This window comes from Haliotis rubra, unplaced genomic scaffold (genome assembly GCF_003918875.1).
Source record: "Haliotis rubra isolate DU_JTF1 unplaced genomic scaffold, ASM391887v1 Scf70, whole genome shotgun sequence".
In the NCBI taxonomy this organism is placed as follows: Eukaryota; Metazoa; Mollusca; class Gastropoda; order Lepetellida; family Haliotidae; genus Haliotis; species Haliotis rubra.
This window is the reverse complement of record NW_025767413.1, coordinates 678,458-695,797: the sequence shown is the minus strand read 5'-3', so window position 1 is coordinate 695,797 and position 17,340 is coordinate 678,458. Positions and strand designations below refer to the sequence as shown.

The 17,340-nt window shown below is 39.9% G+C and overlaps 1 protein-coding gene across 1 annotated transcript in view; it reads left to right on the top strand.

Moving 5' to 3' along the window:
• LOC124258838 (cubilin-like) overlaps positions 1 to 17,340 on the top strand; it is a 28,479-nt gene that overhangs the window by 5,727 nt on the left and 5,412 nt on the right. The window contains exons 6-17 of the mRNA XM_046692929.1: positions 786 to 907; positions 1,781 to 1,912; positions 2,660 to 2,744; positions 4,800 to 4,924; positions 6,283 to 6,432; positions 7,377 to 7,458; positions 8,251 to 8,375; positions 9,275 to 9,439; positions 10,614 to 10,695; positions 11,250 to 11,374; positions 12,197 to 12,355; positions 14,056 to 14,146. Coding sequence (XP_046548885.1) covers positions 786 to 907; positions 1,781 to 1,912; positions 2,660 to 2,744; positions 4,800 to 4,924; positions 6,283 to 6,432; positions 7,377 to 7,458; positions 8,251 to 8,375; positions 9,275 to 9,439; positions 10,614 to 10,695; positions 11,250 to 11,374; positions 12,197 to 12,355; positions 14,056 to 14,146 — 1,443 coding nt within the window. The remainder of the gene's footprint in view (positions 1 to 785; positions 908 to 1,780; positions 1,913 to 2,659; positions 2,745 to 4,799; positions 4,925 to 6,282; positions 6,433 to 7,376; positions 7,459 to 8,250; positions 8,376 to 9,274; positions 9,440 to 10,613; positions 10,696 to 11,249; positions 11,375 to 12,196; positions 12,356 to 14,055; positions 14,147 to 17,340) is intronic.

Genomic DNA, 17,340 nt, shown 5'->3' with positions numbered 1-17,340 from the left:
TGAATCATCTGCCCTTGTAGTTCAGAAGGAATTAGCTGGTTAGAATACTAAACATGACATATAAGGGTGGGAGTTCAATTTTTGTGAAAGATTTTAACCCATCAAAACTCCACATTAGATACATATTATGAGGTTGTACATAAAATTACAAAGGTTTTTATGAGACAGAATAGTAAGTGCAATGCAATAGGCTAAAGTGACATTTGGCTTAAAAGATTGTTTTATCTAAAATTAAATGACGAAGTGTGTTTCATCTAGTGACAGAAGACAAACACTCATGGCACATAACATTCAGAAAATTTACACGCCAGCTATTTCTTTAAAATAATATGGAACATTATTCTCATTCTATTTAATGATTGCCCATTTTAGTTTCTGATTAATTTACAAAAGCCAAAAAAACCCAAACACACACACACACACACACACACACACACACACACACACACACACACACACACACACACACACACACACACACACACACACACACACACAAACACACACAAAACAACAACAACAACAATCAAACAAAAACAAAACCCAAAACAAAACAATCAAACAAAACATTATTATTGTTTTTGGTCCTGCCAAAACCGATTTGTCTTCGTTTCAAATTTCGGGTTTGTTCTAAAAATAATATGTTTGGATGTAACAGTGCCACAGGAGTGAAAATATAACTGTGTTTGTCTTCTGTATAGAAGTTAGTGCAAATAATGCCACTCTAGTATGAAGGGTCTGTTTTGTGATGTCTTCATGCAATCAGATATATTCCTCTCCCATAGATCAATCAAATGTACCTGGTACGTGCGTGCGCGGAAGGGTCAACGAGTCCGTTTATCCGTAGAAACCGCTGGCATCGTCAGCAACACGTGTGAAGACGCAAAGATCACATTTCTTGAATTTGGCAAGTATTCTTAGCATTTTCACAGCTTTAGAATTGAACAGTGAAGATGACGCGTTAGTCATGAAGTAACAACTGGATGGACTTTTATTGCTGATTACTTGACAATGACCTGACTCAGTAGTCATGCTTTCTGGTTGTCACACAAGGGATTCCACCTTTAAAATGGTTCCCAGCCAACCATGCTTGTTGAAGGCGACAAAATGGTTCCAAGCCAACCATGCTTGTTGAAGGCGACGAAATGGTTCCCAGCCAACCATGCTTGTTGAAGGCGACAAAATGGGATCTGATGGTCAGGTGTTGTTACTTAATTTATTGGCCCGTTATGGTCCGGGTGAGAATTGATCTTCGGTAACCCATGCTTGTTCTACGATGCGACTAACGGGATCGGGTAGTCAGGCTCGCTGACGTGGTTGTCACATGTCATCGCATCCAAATTGCGTAGATTGATGCTCATGCTGATCACTGGATTGTCTGGCCCAGACTCGATTATTTATAGACCGCCGCGATATAGCTGGAATATTGCTGAGTGCGGCGTAAAACTAAACTCACTAACCCACTCTCACTACTTAATGATTGCGGGTCATCGTAGCCAGAAATCGTTGCTCACTACCATATTGAGTAATGGTAAGCTGTACTCTTGTTTACATTCTTCACTTTGATCGTCCTAAGATGTTGACGGAATTTGTGTTAGTGAGCCAGTTGAATTTGCACCCCTTTTAGCAATGTTCCAGCAACATCACGGCGGGGGACACCAGAAATGGGCTTCACACATTGTAACCATGTTGGGAATCGAACCCGGGTCTTAACGCTTTAACCCCTAGACTACTCCACCGCCCATAACGGAATTCGAACATGTTTGCCATTCTGTTTCAGACCACCCGCGAATTAATGTTACATGGTGTCCGGGAAGAATCAACGTCTACCAAAGCTGGAGTTCAGTAGCCATTGTGCAGCTGGAAGTATCTAATAATCGTAGTGTCCGTGTGAGGTACAGAGCTGTCGAAGGTTAGACATACACATGTTTGGACATACATACATACATACATACATACATACATACATACATACACACACACACACACACACACACACACACACACACACACACATATACATACACACACACACACACACATACATACATACATGCACATACATACACACACACACACACACACACACACAAATACATACATACATACATGTACATACATACATACACACATACATACATACATACATACATACATACATACATACATACATACATACATACATACATATATATACTCATGGCAATAATGGTTGTCACCCCTTCAATTTTTAATTGGAGAAGGGGTGGGGGAGGTGTGTGTGGTAGGGGTGGGTAGGGGGGTGACAACCATTATTGGCATGGGTATATATATGTATGTGTGTGTGTGTCATATATGGCGGATTTATATATTTAGTTCACACAAGATCTCTGTCATATATTTCATGAATACAGATACCGCAGGCTCTGTTGCGATTCTTAGTCCCAGGCAATCCCTGCTTTTCATTGGAGAAGACTGAAAGGATCGAGTGGTCGAAACCGGTGATACGGTCATTTGTACCGTGTTGCTTGAATATTGCTTTATACTGCGTTAAGAAAGAGCACACGAATAGCTTGGTCAGTGACGTATATAGCCAGTTAAAGGTGTCCAGTTATATGTGTTTCGAATGTACAGACGCTGCTTGAAATATATTGTGATTTTGTTGATGATTTCCATTCAGAGGATAAATGCGGAAGTGAAGATCTTAAGGCAGCACCAGAGGAGCAATTTCTCATGACACCGGGCTACCCAAATCCTTTCCCAAGGTACGGCTTCATCTACTTCATTCCGCTCCAATGCATCTGGGATTTCAGTTATCTCCGTTCCAACACGTTCCAATATCTCCAGTCTCTAAGTAGTTCCAATGTCTCCTGTCTCTAAGTAGTTCCAATATCTCCTGTCTCAAAGTAGTTCCAATATCCCCTGTCTCAAAATAGTTCCAGTATCTCCTGTCTTAATGTAGTTCCAATATCTCCTGTCTCACTGTAGTTCCAATATCTCCTGTCTCAAAGTAGTTCCAATATCTCCTGTCTCAAAGTAGTTCCAGTATCTCCTGTCTTAATGTAGTTCCAATATCTCCTGTCTCACTGTAGTTCCAATATCTCCTGTCTCAAAGTAGTTCCAATATCTCCTGTCTCAAAGTAGTTCCAATATCTCCAGTCTCAAAGTAGTTCCTATATCTTCTGTCTCTAAGTAGTTCCAGTATCTCCTGTCTCTAAGTAGTTCCAGTATCTCCTGTCTCTAAGTAGTTCCAATATCTCCTGTCTCTAAGTAGTTCCAGTATCTCCTGTCTCTAAGTAGTTCCAATATCTCCTGTCTCAAAGTAGTTCATGTATCTCCTGTCTTAATGTAGTTCCAATATCTCCTGTCTCAAAGTAGTTCCAATATCTCCTGTCACTAAGTAGTTCCAATATTTCCTGTCTCTAAGTAGTTCCAATATCTCCTGTCTCAAAGTAGTTCCAATATCTCCTGTCTCTAAGTAGATCCAATATCTCCTGTCTCTAAGTAGTTCCAATATCTCCTGTCTCTAAGTAGTTCCAATATCTCCTGTCTCTAGGTAGTTCCAGTATCTCCTGTCTTAATGTAGTTCCAATATTTCCTGTCTCAAAGTAGTTCCAATATCTCCTGTCTCAAAGTAGTTCCAATATCTCCTGTCTCAAAGTAGTTCCAGTATCTCCTGTCTCTAGTCTAAGTAGTTCCAATATCTCCTGTGTCAAAGTACATCGTTCCAATATCTCCTGTGTCACAGTAGTTCCAATATCCCCTGTCTCTAAGTAGTTCTAATATCTCCTGTCTCTAAGTAGTTCTAATATCTCCTGTCTCTAAGTAGTTCCAGTATCTTCTGTCACTAAGTAGTTCCAGTATCTTCTGTCTCTAAGTAGTTCCAATATCTCCTGTCTCAAAGTAGTTCCAATATCTCCTGTCTCACTGTAGTTCCAATATCTCCTGTCTCTAAGTAGTTCCAATATCTCCTGTCTCTAAGTAGTTCCAATATCTCCTGTCTCTAGGTAGTTCCAGTATCTCCTGTCTTAATGTAGTTCCAATATTTCCTGTCTCAAAGTAGTTCCAATATCTCCTGTCTCAAAGTAGTTCCAATATCTCCTGTCTCAAAGTAGTTCCAGTATCTCCTGTCTCTAGTCTAAGTAGTTCCAATATCTCCTGTGTCAAAGTACATCGTTCCAATATCTCCTGTGTCACAGTAGTTCCAATATCCCCTGTCTCTAAGTAGTTCTAATATCTCCTGTCTCTAAGTAGTTCTAATATCTCCTGTCTCTAAGTAGTTCTAATATCTCCTGTCTCTAAGTAGTTCCAGTATCTTCTGTCTCTAAGTAGTTCCAGTATCTTCTGTCTCTAAGTAGTTCCAATATCTCCTGTCTCTAAGTAGTTCCAATATCTCCTGTCTCTAAGTAGTTTCAGTATCTCCTCTCTAAGTAGTTGCAATTTCTCCTGTCTCAAAGACGTTCCAATATATCGCCTGTCTCAAAGTCGCTCCTGTATCTCCTGTCTCAAATTAGATGTCCAATTTTCTATTGCCTTGTCGAAATCGACTCAAATCGGCTGCAGAAAAATTCTATTTCTTGATATGTTTTATGTTTCCATATATGCTACAGGGTTGGGAGTAGGTGCAAGGGTGTATTTTTAAGTGAAACATAAAGTCCTGCTCTGAATGCATCAGCTTTTACAAATCAAGCCAAATAGTGAATCGTTTACTGGGCATATTTCAGGTGTCGATATTGTAATTTCCTAACCATTATATCACAGATGTAGTAATGAAAGTACATCATTTACGAATATTTCCTTTCTTTCACTCTTTTCCGCAGTTACCTTGAATGTCGATGGACAATAGACGCTCCAAACCCCCAGATTGACGCAATCCGGATAGATATCTTGGAAGTGGATGTGGACACGCAAGGATGTTCGACAGATGTCATCAGGGTATATGATGGTAGGCCATTTTTCTGAAACCGATAATGTGTGCTCACGTAAATTACAGCTTATCAATTATGCCGTTAATGGGGGCTTTTTGGGAAGTATTCAGGTTGAAGCATTTGTTCATTTAGGACAATGCATTGTTTCACGTCACATGCCATGATGAGGTCAAAGTATCTCCTTCACTAATCTCCTTGATTAATTAACACCCAAACATTGGTATTCCACCAAAAGTTAAGTTCATTAGGTGAAGGCTGTGATGGGACTTAGTAAGTTGTTACCATGCACTTGAAAGCTGCACATCTTCCCCCTTTTTCTGATTTTGTTTTGTTATTCTGTGTTGTTTGTCACCATGGTAACTATTATATAAAATACACCTAAATCGGCAATTTGTATTTTGTGAAACAATTAGACACTATAGTCTGTCAACCCAACTTTTGGGACACCCCTTCTGTCAAATATCTTCCAAATAACACCAACTGACCACATGCCATTAACGTATATCTTAATGATCCCCTATGACGTAATGACAAAAAATAGTTTTAACTTTGTTGGTCACTGGGGACAAAGTTACTTAAGTAACTATCATTAAATTTTCTGTTATTATTCTGGATATTAAGATATACGTTAATGGCATGTGGTCAGTTGGCGTTATTTGGAAGATATTTGACTAAAGGGGTGTCCCAAAAGTTGGATTGACAGACTGTAGTGTTAAACATCATTCAATGTATGTGAGGCTCAGTGTTGAAACTTAGTAATAGTTGAATGTACATGTATGGATTAAAAAAGAGTTTCAATCTTTCCATGTCATTCCAAATGTCGGAAACAAGGTATCACACACAGAATATGGCGGGTTGGAACTTGAATAAATGCGACAAACCCCCTTCCACATTCAGAATCTGTTCAGTTCGGACCATATCATGAACCTGTGTTTATGAATCACTACCATTATAGTGATGACACCAGGTGTTCAGTTCGGACCATATCATGACCTTGTGTTAATGAATCACTACTATTATAGTGATGATACCGGGTGTTCAGTTCGGACCATATCATGAACTTGTGTTTATGAATCACTACTATTATAGTGATGACACCAGGTGTTCACTTCGGACCATATCATGAACTTGTGTTTATGATTCAATACTATAATAGTGCTGATACCGGGTGTTCAGTTCGGACCATATCATGAACCTGTGTTTATGAATCCCTACTATTATAGTGATGACACCAGGTGTTCTCCGAGTCTTGAAATAATCCACCCTGCAACTTCGGTGGCATGTATTTCATTCACTGTTAAGTCTTCTTGTGTTTTCAATATAGGGATTGTACTTTTGGAATTGGTTCTAACCATTCTAATGAACACTGTTTCAGGGATATTGTCAACCAAGAAGCTTGTTGGGACGGCTTGCGGGGAGCTGAAATCATTCTATGTGTACGGGCGTTCGGCAATGGTGGAGTTCAGATCGTTGAGGGACAGAAATACAAAATCAGGCTTTAAGCTGAAGTATTACAACACAACAGGTGTAGTCATAATTGCAACAGTTATATAAAGTAATAATATTGCTTTATGTTCGTCTTTTTCACAGACCCTACAAAAGTGACCGCCTCCGTGGTGTAGTGGTTAGAGCGTCCACCCGGAGAGCGGAAGGTCGCGGGTTCGATCCCCGACCCTGTCATACCAAAAGAGGTTAAAATATGGTACTTGTTGGTCCCTGCCTGGCGCTCGGCATTAATGGGTACAACAAGGACTGGTCGGCTCGGAGTCAGTATAATGTGTCTGAGTGGGGTATTCTCAAGTACGAAGTTAAACCCAATTTCACCTCACCTCACCTCACCCTACAAAAGTACGTATTCTGGGAGATTCGTACCAGTTCTAAAAATATAGATCTTTGCATCCACTTCTTCTAAAAATCCCTTTTACTGTAGGATTTGTTCTGCTACCATTATCTAGTAATTTGAAAATGGCATCTGGACATTCTTTCTTCTGTTTACGACAAACGTACATCCCTGAAGACACAGAAGCTGAAACATACTGTATATTACCTGGTGGTTGCATCCCTGTACCTTTCTGTGAAAACCACCCGTGAATATCCGGGTTAGAATTGATTCTTCAGTAACCCATTTTTGTCGTAAGAGGTGACTAACGGGATCGGGTGGTCAGCCTCGCTGTCTGGTTGACACATGTCATCGTATCATAATTGCGTATATCGATGCTCATGCTGTTGATCACTGGATTGTCTGTCTGTTCTGACTCGATTATACAGCAGGAATATTGCCGAGTGCGGAGTAAAACTAAACTCACTGTGAAAACCACAGGTGTTAACGTTATAACGTGGTCAACAGTCAAAGTGTTGTAAACTGTTTACAATGAAATATATTGGTTAGTGGCTCGAGTTTCAAATGTTTATCGGCGACCCGTAAGTGATCAGTATTAGAAGCAACTTTTCCATCCTTTTCTCTTCCAGCTGAGCCATGCGGGGGGAACCTAGTGGCCAGCTCTACCAGGCAGAATGTTACATCACCAGGATACCCTGTCAACTACCCCATGTAAGTGGAATTCGCTGTTGTCCTGGGGAACGGCCTTTTGTTACATCCCCACCTACCACGGCTTTTGATCTATTCAGCATTCACAAATATGTCTCTTGATGTAATTTGACATATTAATAGTGAATATCCCATATTATAGAATAATACGTTTGGCTGAAATAATTTGTAATTTTTTTCAAGAGTAATCTTCCCCATTAAATTGTCCACGCCCCCAATGTTGTAGTGCTATGCATGTCCTTTTTAGGATCAATTACATTTTCATCCCAGTCAAGCGTGTTGCCGAAATTGGTAATTTGAACTCTTCTTGCCTTTTTATACACAACGGGTGTGACAAGAAGAGTTAAGTAATGAAATAATTACGAAAAATCGTCCTTTCCTACTCTGCAGCAATGAAAGGATATATTTAGAAAAATATTCACTGCCATATTTTGCTTTCGGTTCGGTATACCATAATGCAATCCAAATATTCGGTATTTTCGGTTTTCGAACGCCATTTTATTAACCTTTTCAAACCTTTTCTAAAATGTCTACAAATCGAATCATTTTGTCAAAACCTATCTAGGTTTGGCTCTTGTCAATTTCTGCATTATGATCATATCTCATATACCCAACCGAAACGGACCGAACCAGGCCTTGTACTGCAAAACGTACCGTATTGCCTTGTAGCGCAATAGTAAGAGCGTACCGTTTCACCCCTATTCACTGGCTTACCTGAATCATACACACCTGCAAAGACTCGCTATTTGTCCCTTCCAGACAACAAATATTTAGATTTGGCCGATTGTGTTTCAGCTCCTTCAAATGTGTCTGGACCATTTCAGCTGAAAATCCGGAGGGACACGTCAAGCTGACATTTTTAGCAGTAGAGCTGTACAAAATACTTTCCTCGCTTGGTGATAAGGTGGTTGTATATGACGGTATGTATGGTTCAGCTCAGTTTGCACTCAGTAACGACAGACATTCTACATTCACAACTTGTTCGCAAAAGGCGGCAGGTAGATGAATTGTAAATATAAAGTATATTTGTGAGCGTCAGCGAGCTGGGGGAGATTTGAAATGAGACATTCCTGATAAAAATGGAAATGGCAAACGTTTGATAATTGTTCACTAGTCTAGACTCTGCTGCCATGTGAAGACCACTAGTCTAGATTCTACTGCCATGTAAAGACCACTAGTCTAGACTCTACTGCCATGTGAAGACCACTACTCTAGACTCTACTGCCATGTGAAGACCACTAGTCTAGACTCTACTGCCATGTGAAGACCACTAGTCTAGACTCTACTGCCATGTGAAGACCACTAGTCTAGACTCTACTGTCATGTGAAGACCACTAGTCTAGACTCTACTGCCATGTGAAGACCACTAGTCTAGACTCTACTGCCATGTGAAGACCACTAGTCTAGACTCTGCTGCCACGTGAAGACCATTAGGGTCCGTCCATGTTTTCACCCTTGAAGATCCCGGTTAGAATTAGTCAACAGCAAACTATGCTTGTCGCAAGAGGCGACTAACGGGATCGGTTGGTCGGACTCGCTGACTTAGTTGACACATATCATTGCATCCATATTGCGTAGATTGATGCTCATGATGTCAGTCACTGTATTGTGTGGTCCAAGCTAAATTAGTCACAAACCGACGTCATATAGCTGAAAAATCGCTGACTAAACAACAAACAAACTTCATAATGGTTGGTCCTTCGCATACTAGTCAGAACATCTCATGAAAGACACATTTTTGTATAATTGAACCATAAATCATTGCCTCTTCGACCAAGCCCCAATTATTTCTCGTTACTTTTTTTCTGTACCGTGTCAGGTAACACAACCGGCGGCTACTTGCTTGGAACAGTGTTTGGAACGGACAAGCCTACCTTTACAAGTCAAGAGGCATCTCTCACCGTGATGTTTAAAACAGACAGCTATGATCAGCTGACCGTGCTTGATACAGCAGGCTTTATATTTGGATACGAAGAGACACGGTGTAAATATAAACGTCACGGTGTAAAATAAGCAGTCTCACTGAAAATCAGTGGTGACACCAGGTGTTCGAGAAAAAAGAAATCTTTTGATTACATGACCTCGACTTATGGATAACACACTGCTTATCGAGAAAAGATATGACAAAATTATTGTTTTTATAGATATATCCCGATGCTAGAATCAAGGGGCGGGTTACTATAAATCGTTTGGTAAAAACGTGATTACATTTTTTTGTTTTCGGCTCTATTTACAATAAAATATGTATGAATAATTATAAATAAGCCTCCAACATTTCTTATGATAAGGAACATAGTACTGATAATGAACTTAACAAAAGGAAACTATGTTTACTATGAATATCCATGCATACCGTAATAGAGAAATCTTTAATTAAGTAAAATTTGTCTGTGGTTTGTGACGATGGGATATAGCCTGCTGGCTGAAATAAAAACACACTTTTTTAAATGAGTAGGCTTTTTGATCTTCTCGAGAGATCACGAACTGTTTTTGAAATTCGAAATGTAAATAACGATAATCATCTAAAAACGACCAACCAGAATAACGCTTAGTCTCTAAAAATATTATTCAATTTTGATAGAACCGAATTTTTTTTTTTATATTGAAGATGCAGATTCCTGACCCCAAAAGAACATCTAGACTTGGAACATCATTTCGGGGTTTTTTTCTGGGTAGAAGGGAAAATAAAATTGTTCAGGGACAGACAACTATTTAATGCTGCAATGTCTATTATAAATAGCACTGTTTCTGTTACGTAATGCTGGTGCATAGATACAGATATTTGCAAGTTTCCATTCCTATGTATTCTAAAAGCAACTGTCACTTTCAGAAGTGAATTATTTCAGTTTGTCTTTGCATATTAAAAGATGCATTCCCAAGACATGTGACGTGTACATCGTTATTAGGGACCGTTCATTATTTATGGCTAGGGGGGTGACGATGATATTTATGGAGAAGCATGTACAATGTGAATGACACCCCCCTTCCCTTCCCATAATTCTAAGCATAATTTTAAACATAAGTAAATGTACACAAATGCTGACACACACCCAACCCCCAACCCCCAGCTGAATATTGTCACCAACGCGGTTATGACCTATCTCTTACAAACAATATTAGTAGTACAAATACTGATCAGTAATATCTTCTTGTTTCAGACACGCCGCCCTTGAACCGTGTAATTAAAGTTCCACCTGCATCGACCTTGCTGTCGCCACGATTCCCGGATGGCGAAGTGAAGTAAGGGACACAACTGTTGATGGTGAAACCTGCCATATAGCATGTCAACCGATCAGTGGACAGAACAGGATCAAGTGATCTGACAAGAACACATTGTATTCAAATCTTATCAGGCCTATTTAGGATTCTATGCACATCGATTTAAGTGACCTTTTTTGTTCATTTAACATGGCAGTAATTGTATTCCGAGATGTGAATGCAACTTGAACCGTGCTCTCTGCTCATGGAACTTTCGGTTGGGACTACCTTATCAATTCACCTTAATAGTTTGACTAAACAATACGCGACATCTTGTTGGAGTTATGGGAAATAGTTCTTTTTTCTACGTTTGAGGATCTTATCTTTGACGTTTTGTGTATTAAGTTTGTGAACCAGATTTACATACAATGGTTGTTAGAACATCCCGATATACAATGTGCAGTGCGTAGTAATTACAAAAAACATATCCTTTAGATGCAAGATTTAAAATCATGTTCATCTTGACACACTAAAAGGTTTTAGCTGTGACTTATTTGAATTTGATACACTGTTAATATGGGGGCCGTTATTTTCAGGGATATGAACGCGACCTGGACGGTGCGTGCCAAATGGGTCGGGCCCAAAGTGCTGTTGTCATTTGTGGATGTTGATCTTGGAGACGCTAGTGACTGCAACAACAATTACATAATGGTCTATCAAGGTACGTGTGAAAATATGTGGCCACAGCTCAGGGGTGGATACAGCTTGTTAAGAAGAAGGTGGGGGGTTGGGGTTTGCACAGTACATTTACGCTCCTTTGACGAGAGTTTTAGTGGTCATTTGATAAACTTTCAGGACGATAAGGGGTTGGGGGCAGTGATCGAAATGGCCTGCCCGCCTGCCCGAGGCTGGCAACTTTCTTGTCGGGCAGCCTGATAAATCTCCACCAGCCCGATTATCTGGCTGATATTTTTAAATACCTCCCTTTTGGAAGCTTTGTATGAATAAGATATATATGAAGATATATTTGAGGCGGGTATCACTTTACACTTTCACTATAAATCTTTTTGAGAAAATATATCATTTTGATGATGTAAACCGATAAGTGGAATATTGCAAGTTTTTTTCAAATGTCACAGGCTGGGGATGTGACTGAGTATTCAATTTCATGCTTGTTGTTTTTAATTTGCTGAAGTAATTCACATTTGAAACAATAATATGTTTTTGTAAAAAATGCTATTTATGAGTCAAAAGTGCGGGCAGGCAACTCTCAAGACGGACAGGCAACATTTATTGGTCACCTGCCCGACTGTCTGGTTGAGTTTGAAAAATATTTCACACCCCTGTACACCGCCTATGCATTTAGTTACTCTACTCGGTTAAATATGAAATGAAACATATATAGGATGTAATTTACACAGATCAATACTACCTAATATCCAGGTTAGAACCATCGGGTGTTGCAATCCTCTGACTCATAGAAACAAGCATGCCAGCCTGATCAATAGGTAGCGGTTGACAGGCGTTACAATCTATTTGGCAGGCAGTACATCATCTGATGAGTTCTCGAAGATCTGTGGTAATGAAACGGGTAAATACCTCAGTCGGGACAGAGAACTCTCCGTGGTCTTCAGGACAGACAGCAACCTCGCTAGACGAGGGTTTAAAACTGTACAAGACTTGTCAAAATATGGAGACTTCGGTGAGTAGTCACAAAATGACTTATACCAATAAATCTGATATATAATCCAGAAGTCTATGGAGTGAATAAGTGAGTTTAGTTTGGCGCTGTTTGGCAATATTTCAGGGAAGGGAAACCAGAAGTAGGCTTCACACATTGTACGTACCCATGTGGGGAATCGAACCCGGGTCTTCGATGGACGAGCGAACGCTTGAACCGCTAGGCTACCCCACAGTTCATTGGAAATCAGCATTTTAGTTATTTTGTCTTGTCATACAAATATTATCAGCGCATATTTCAGAAAGTCTTAGACTGGCTGCAGGGTCATTAACGAAAACAAGCTGATTTTATCATGCTCAGAGATAATCTCCAGAATATACTTGATGAAATATCAATCGAAGTGTTTGGAGATAAATCAAGGCGATTGGCAGCCATTGACTGTTTGACTTGTGATCGTCAGGTAGACGATGTGGTACAAAACATTAACGCACTGCAATATCGGGAAGCAAACCGTAATACGTCAAGCATGCAATAGCGTTATCAGACTTGTCATGCTCTGTTCTGAAGGTTTTTATCTGTCTGAAGGACACAATGCATCCTACCACATCTTATAGCCTAAGGTGATCGGAAAGAAAGTCATAGGAAGAAAGTCACTGATAAAAAGTCACAACTTTGGCTAGGAAAAAAAGTCACTGGAAAAAAAGTCACAATAACTGTTTATTATCTGTGAGATATGTGTAACTATGACCATAAATCACAGGATCAATCACAGACTGGCGTGCTTACTGTACATGTGTCATACAAGTACTATTTTCAAATACTGTTGCTCTTAATAAAAATCCATGATGCAAATGGGAAAGGACATGGCTAAACATATACCAAGTTTCTTCCTTCTCATGTTTGTTGGAGAAGGAAACATAATTATATACACTTGTAACATATGTTATATTTGTGATTACTCTTTCTTAGTAAAGTACAAATTCTAGTTCTCAAGCACGACGTTAAACCCAATTTCACCTCACCTCACCTCACAAATTCTAGTACTTTTGTTGGGTTGAGTCCCATCCGGGATTCGAACCCACACCCTCAGAGTCAGGCACCTAATCGCCAGCACACAGTACATAACCGTGAAGTAGACAACTCTCATTACTTAATTAACAGAGTGACCCCCGTTCACTGATCAGTGGTCTCTCCCACTCTTGGTTTCACGCCCCAATTACCTCATCAATTATGTTATCATGTCAGAAACAGAAGCTGTTATATTACAGAGATATTTTACAGCCCACTAGTATATAGTATGTTACTAGTATATATATTATTGTATTGTGACTTTTTCCTGTGACTTTTTATCCATGGCTTTTTATCCGTGACCTTTTTCCTGTGACTTTCTTTCCTACATTCAAGCCTAATACCTTCGTTGCGTGGGTCCTGTCGGATGTTCTCAGTTTGCTGGCATGTATTGATAGGAACTCCTCTGGACCAGACCAAGATATATCTTACAACAATTGAGATTTGAACTATAACTTGTCCCATGCTGGACTGCCGGAAAACAGACTATAGCTTTTAGTTCACCGCCAGTGTTTATCACGCTTGTCTTTCCTCAACCGTATTCTGTAAGTCGATACACGGTGGAATATAACTCAACTAAAACAGAATATGTCGCCAAATGAATTACGTTCTCATATTACCATGTATAAATGCTCCTCATCGATTAATTTCAGATGGCTGCCTCGGTGAAACGGATGAGAAAACAGCTTATTCAGGCAGCCCGTCAAAACTTGAATCTCCTTTGTACCCAGGCAATTACCCAAAGTAAGTTTGAAGTCTCAGTTGCAAGTGCTGGTGGTTGGTGCTAAAATGAAGCCACACATAGTGTTGTGAATGGGTGTGGATGTCCACGTGTAATGAGTGTGAATGTCCATGTGTGATGTGTAATGGGTGTGGATGTCCATGTGTGATGTGTAATGAGTGTGAATGTCCATGTATTATGTGTAATGAGTGTGGATGTCCATGTATTTTGTGTAATGAGCGTGAATATCCATGTGTTATGTGTAATGAGTGTGAATGTCCATGTGTTATGTGTAATGAGTGTGAATGTCCATGTGTTATGTGGAATGAGTGTGAATGTCCATGTGTTATGTGGAATGAGTGTGAATGTCCATGTGTTATGTGTAATGAGTGTGAATGTCCATGTGTAATGTGGAATGAGTGTGGATGTACATGTATTTTGTGGAATGGGAGTGGATGTCCATGTGTTGTGTGGAATGAGTTTGACTGTGCATGTGTTATGTTGAATGAGTGTGGATGTCCATGTGTAATGGGGAATGAGTGTGGATGTAAATGTGTTATGTGTAATGGGTGTGGATGTCCATGTGTTATGTGTAATAGGTGTGGATGTCCTAGACTAACAACTAGTCTCTGAAATGAACATATTTTACTGAAAAAAGCTCATAGTAAAAACAAAATATATATAATGAAAAGGAGCCCTGAGACTTTCTTCATTTTCAGAGACTAAACAAATCTGCAGAGGGATAATTTCTTGGAATTTCACAACACATGCAAAGATTCTTATCACCCATTACTGCTTTAATTGTGTGTGACAGGAATATTTACTGCCCCCATCACCTCCCAGTCCTACTGCCAGTGGTGTGGGAGGTTTTGGGGTAATGAGTATCAAGTGTCGCCAAATCTATTTTCAGAGCAAGCAGGGATACCAGCTAAGGGTAGCATCTCTTAATATTCCTATGGCTGGACAACTGGATCTCACAAAAAAATTTGTCACAGCCTAAGTCATGTTTCCATGGAAACAGCAAAAATAAATAAATTCATATCTGGGTCTAACCATCAAATGGCACATTTATGGATCATGCTTGATATGTGTACCAAGTTTACCATGTGTACGAAGTCACGTTTCAATGGAAACCGCAAAAAATAAAATTCATATCTGGGTCTAACCATCACATGGCACATTTATGGATCATGGTTGACATGTGTACCAAGTTTGGTTACGCTATCACAAATAGTTTAGGAGATATGCTTGGGACAAAGCGTGACGGACGCACGGACGGACGGAACTCGTTTCTATATCCCCCGCAACTTCGTTGTTGCGGGGGATAACAATATGCCATCAGATCCCCATGACAATGTCTTTTCAAAGTTTACGGATAAAGTAACAAATGCCTACATCGTTGAGGTACACTGCTTTGAGCCTAATGATTTATATTTCTCTGTTTGTCTCTTCATCATGCAAATCAAGGATGACACAACAATAACAGTAGCATGGCTTGTATTTTCTCCTGACTTGTCTGATTAGGGAGAATTTCGAATGTCAGTGATTTTCCACTCCTGGACGGAGAACAAAACAACACATCTTCACCACATACTTTTCAATCATTGCATTCTGATTTGGACGAATGCTATGTATATTAATTTGCTTTCATCCTCATCAAAGTTCCAATTTATTTTTACTTTTCGAAATGATCCCCTCTCCTAGCCAGTGTAAAATGAAACAGTTAAAGAAAATACTCAGATTTTATAAGTCATCAGGTCTTTAGTGTAATCACACAGTTGTTTGTCTGGAGTGAGAGGACAGGCAGAAGCAGGAGGTCTTGGCTCAGCGTGGGGTCTTGGGGAGTGGATGGGGAGGCTCCCCATGAGTTAATATTAAACACTAGTGACAGCTAGAGATCAACTGATAATTACAAGCCATATTCTGGCTTGTGAATTCAGCAGATTGGTACAGACCCTGAAGCTGAGGAAATCTAGACTTGCCACATTTTCTAGACTTGTGTGGGCTTTCTTGGATATATTTGCTTCAGGGTCTGTACGACAGACTATGGATGTCCATGTGTTATGTGTCCTGAGTGTGGATATCCATGTGTTATGTGTACTGAGTGTGGATGTCCATGTGTTATGTGTAATGGGTGTGGATGTTCATGTATAATGTGTAATGACTGTGGATGTCCATGTGTGATGTGTAATGAGTGTGGATATCCATGTGTTATGTGTAATGTGGTGTGATGTGAATGTATAATGTGTAATCCTGTGGATGTTCATGTATAATGTGTAATGACTGTGGATGTCCATGTGTTATGTGTAATGGGTGTGGATGTCCATGTATAATGTGTAATGAGTGTGGATGTCCATGTGTGATGTGTAATGAGTGTGGATGTCCATGTGTTATGTGTAATGAGTGTGGATGTCCATGTGTGATGTGTAATGAGTGTGGATGTCCATGTGTGATGTGTAATGGGTGTGGATGTCCATGTGTGATGTGTAATGGGTGTGGATGTCCATGTGTTATGTGTAATAGGTGTGAATGTCCATGTGTTTTGTGGAATGGGGGTGGGTGTGCATGTGTTTTGTGGAATGAGTGTGGATGTCCATGTGTTATGTGTAATGGGTGTGGATGTCCATGTGTTATGTGTAATGGGTGTGGATGTCCATGTGTTATGTGTAATGAGTGTGAATGTCCATGTGTGATGTGTAATGTTATGTGTAATGAGTGTGGATGTCCATGTGTTATGTGTAATGAGTGTGGATGTCCATGTGTGATGTGTAATGAGTGTTGATGTCCATGTGTTATGTGTAATGACTGTGGATGTCCATGTGTTATGTGTAATGAGTGTGAATGTCCATGTGTTATGTGTAATGAGTGTGAATGTCCATGTGTTATGTGTAATGAGTGTGAATGTCCATGTGTTATGTGTAATGAGTGTGGATGTCCATGTGTTATGTGTAATGAGTGTGAATGTCCATGTGTTATGTGTAATGGGTGTGGATGTCCATGTGTTATGTGTAATGAGTGTGAGATGTCCATGTGTTATGTGTAATGGGTGTGGATGTCCATGTGTGATGTGTAATGGGTGTGGATGTCCATGTGTTATGTGTAATGGGTGTGGATGTCCATGTGTTATGTGTAATGGGTGTGGATGTCCATGTGTTATGTGTAATGGGTGTGGATGTCCATGTGTATGTGTAATGGGTGTGGATGTCCATGTGTGATG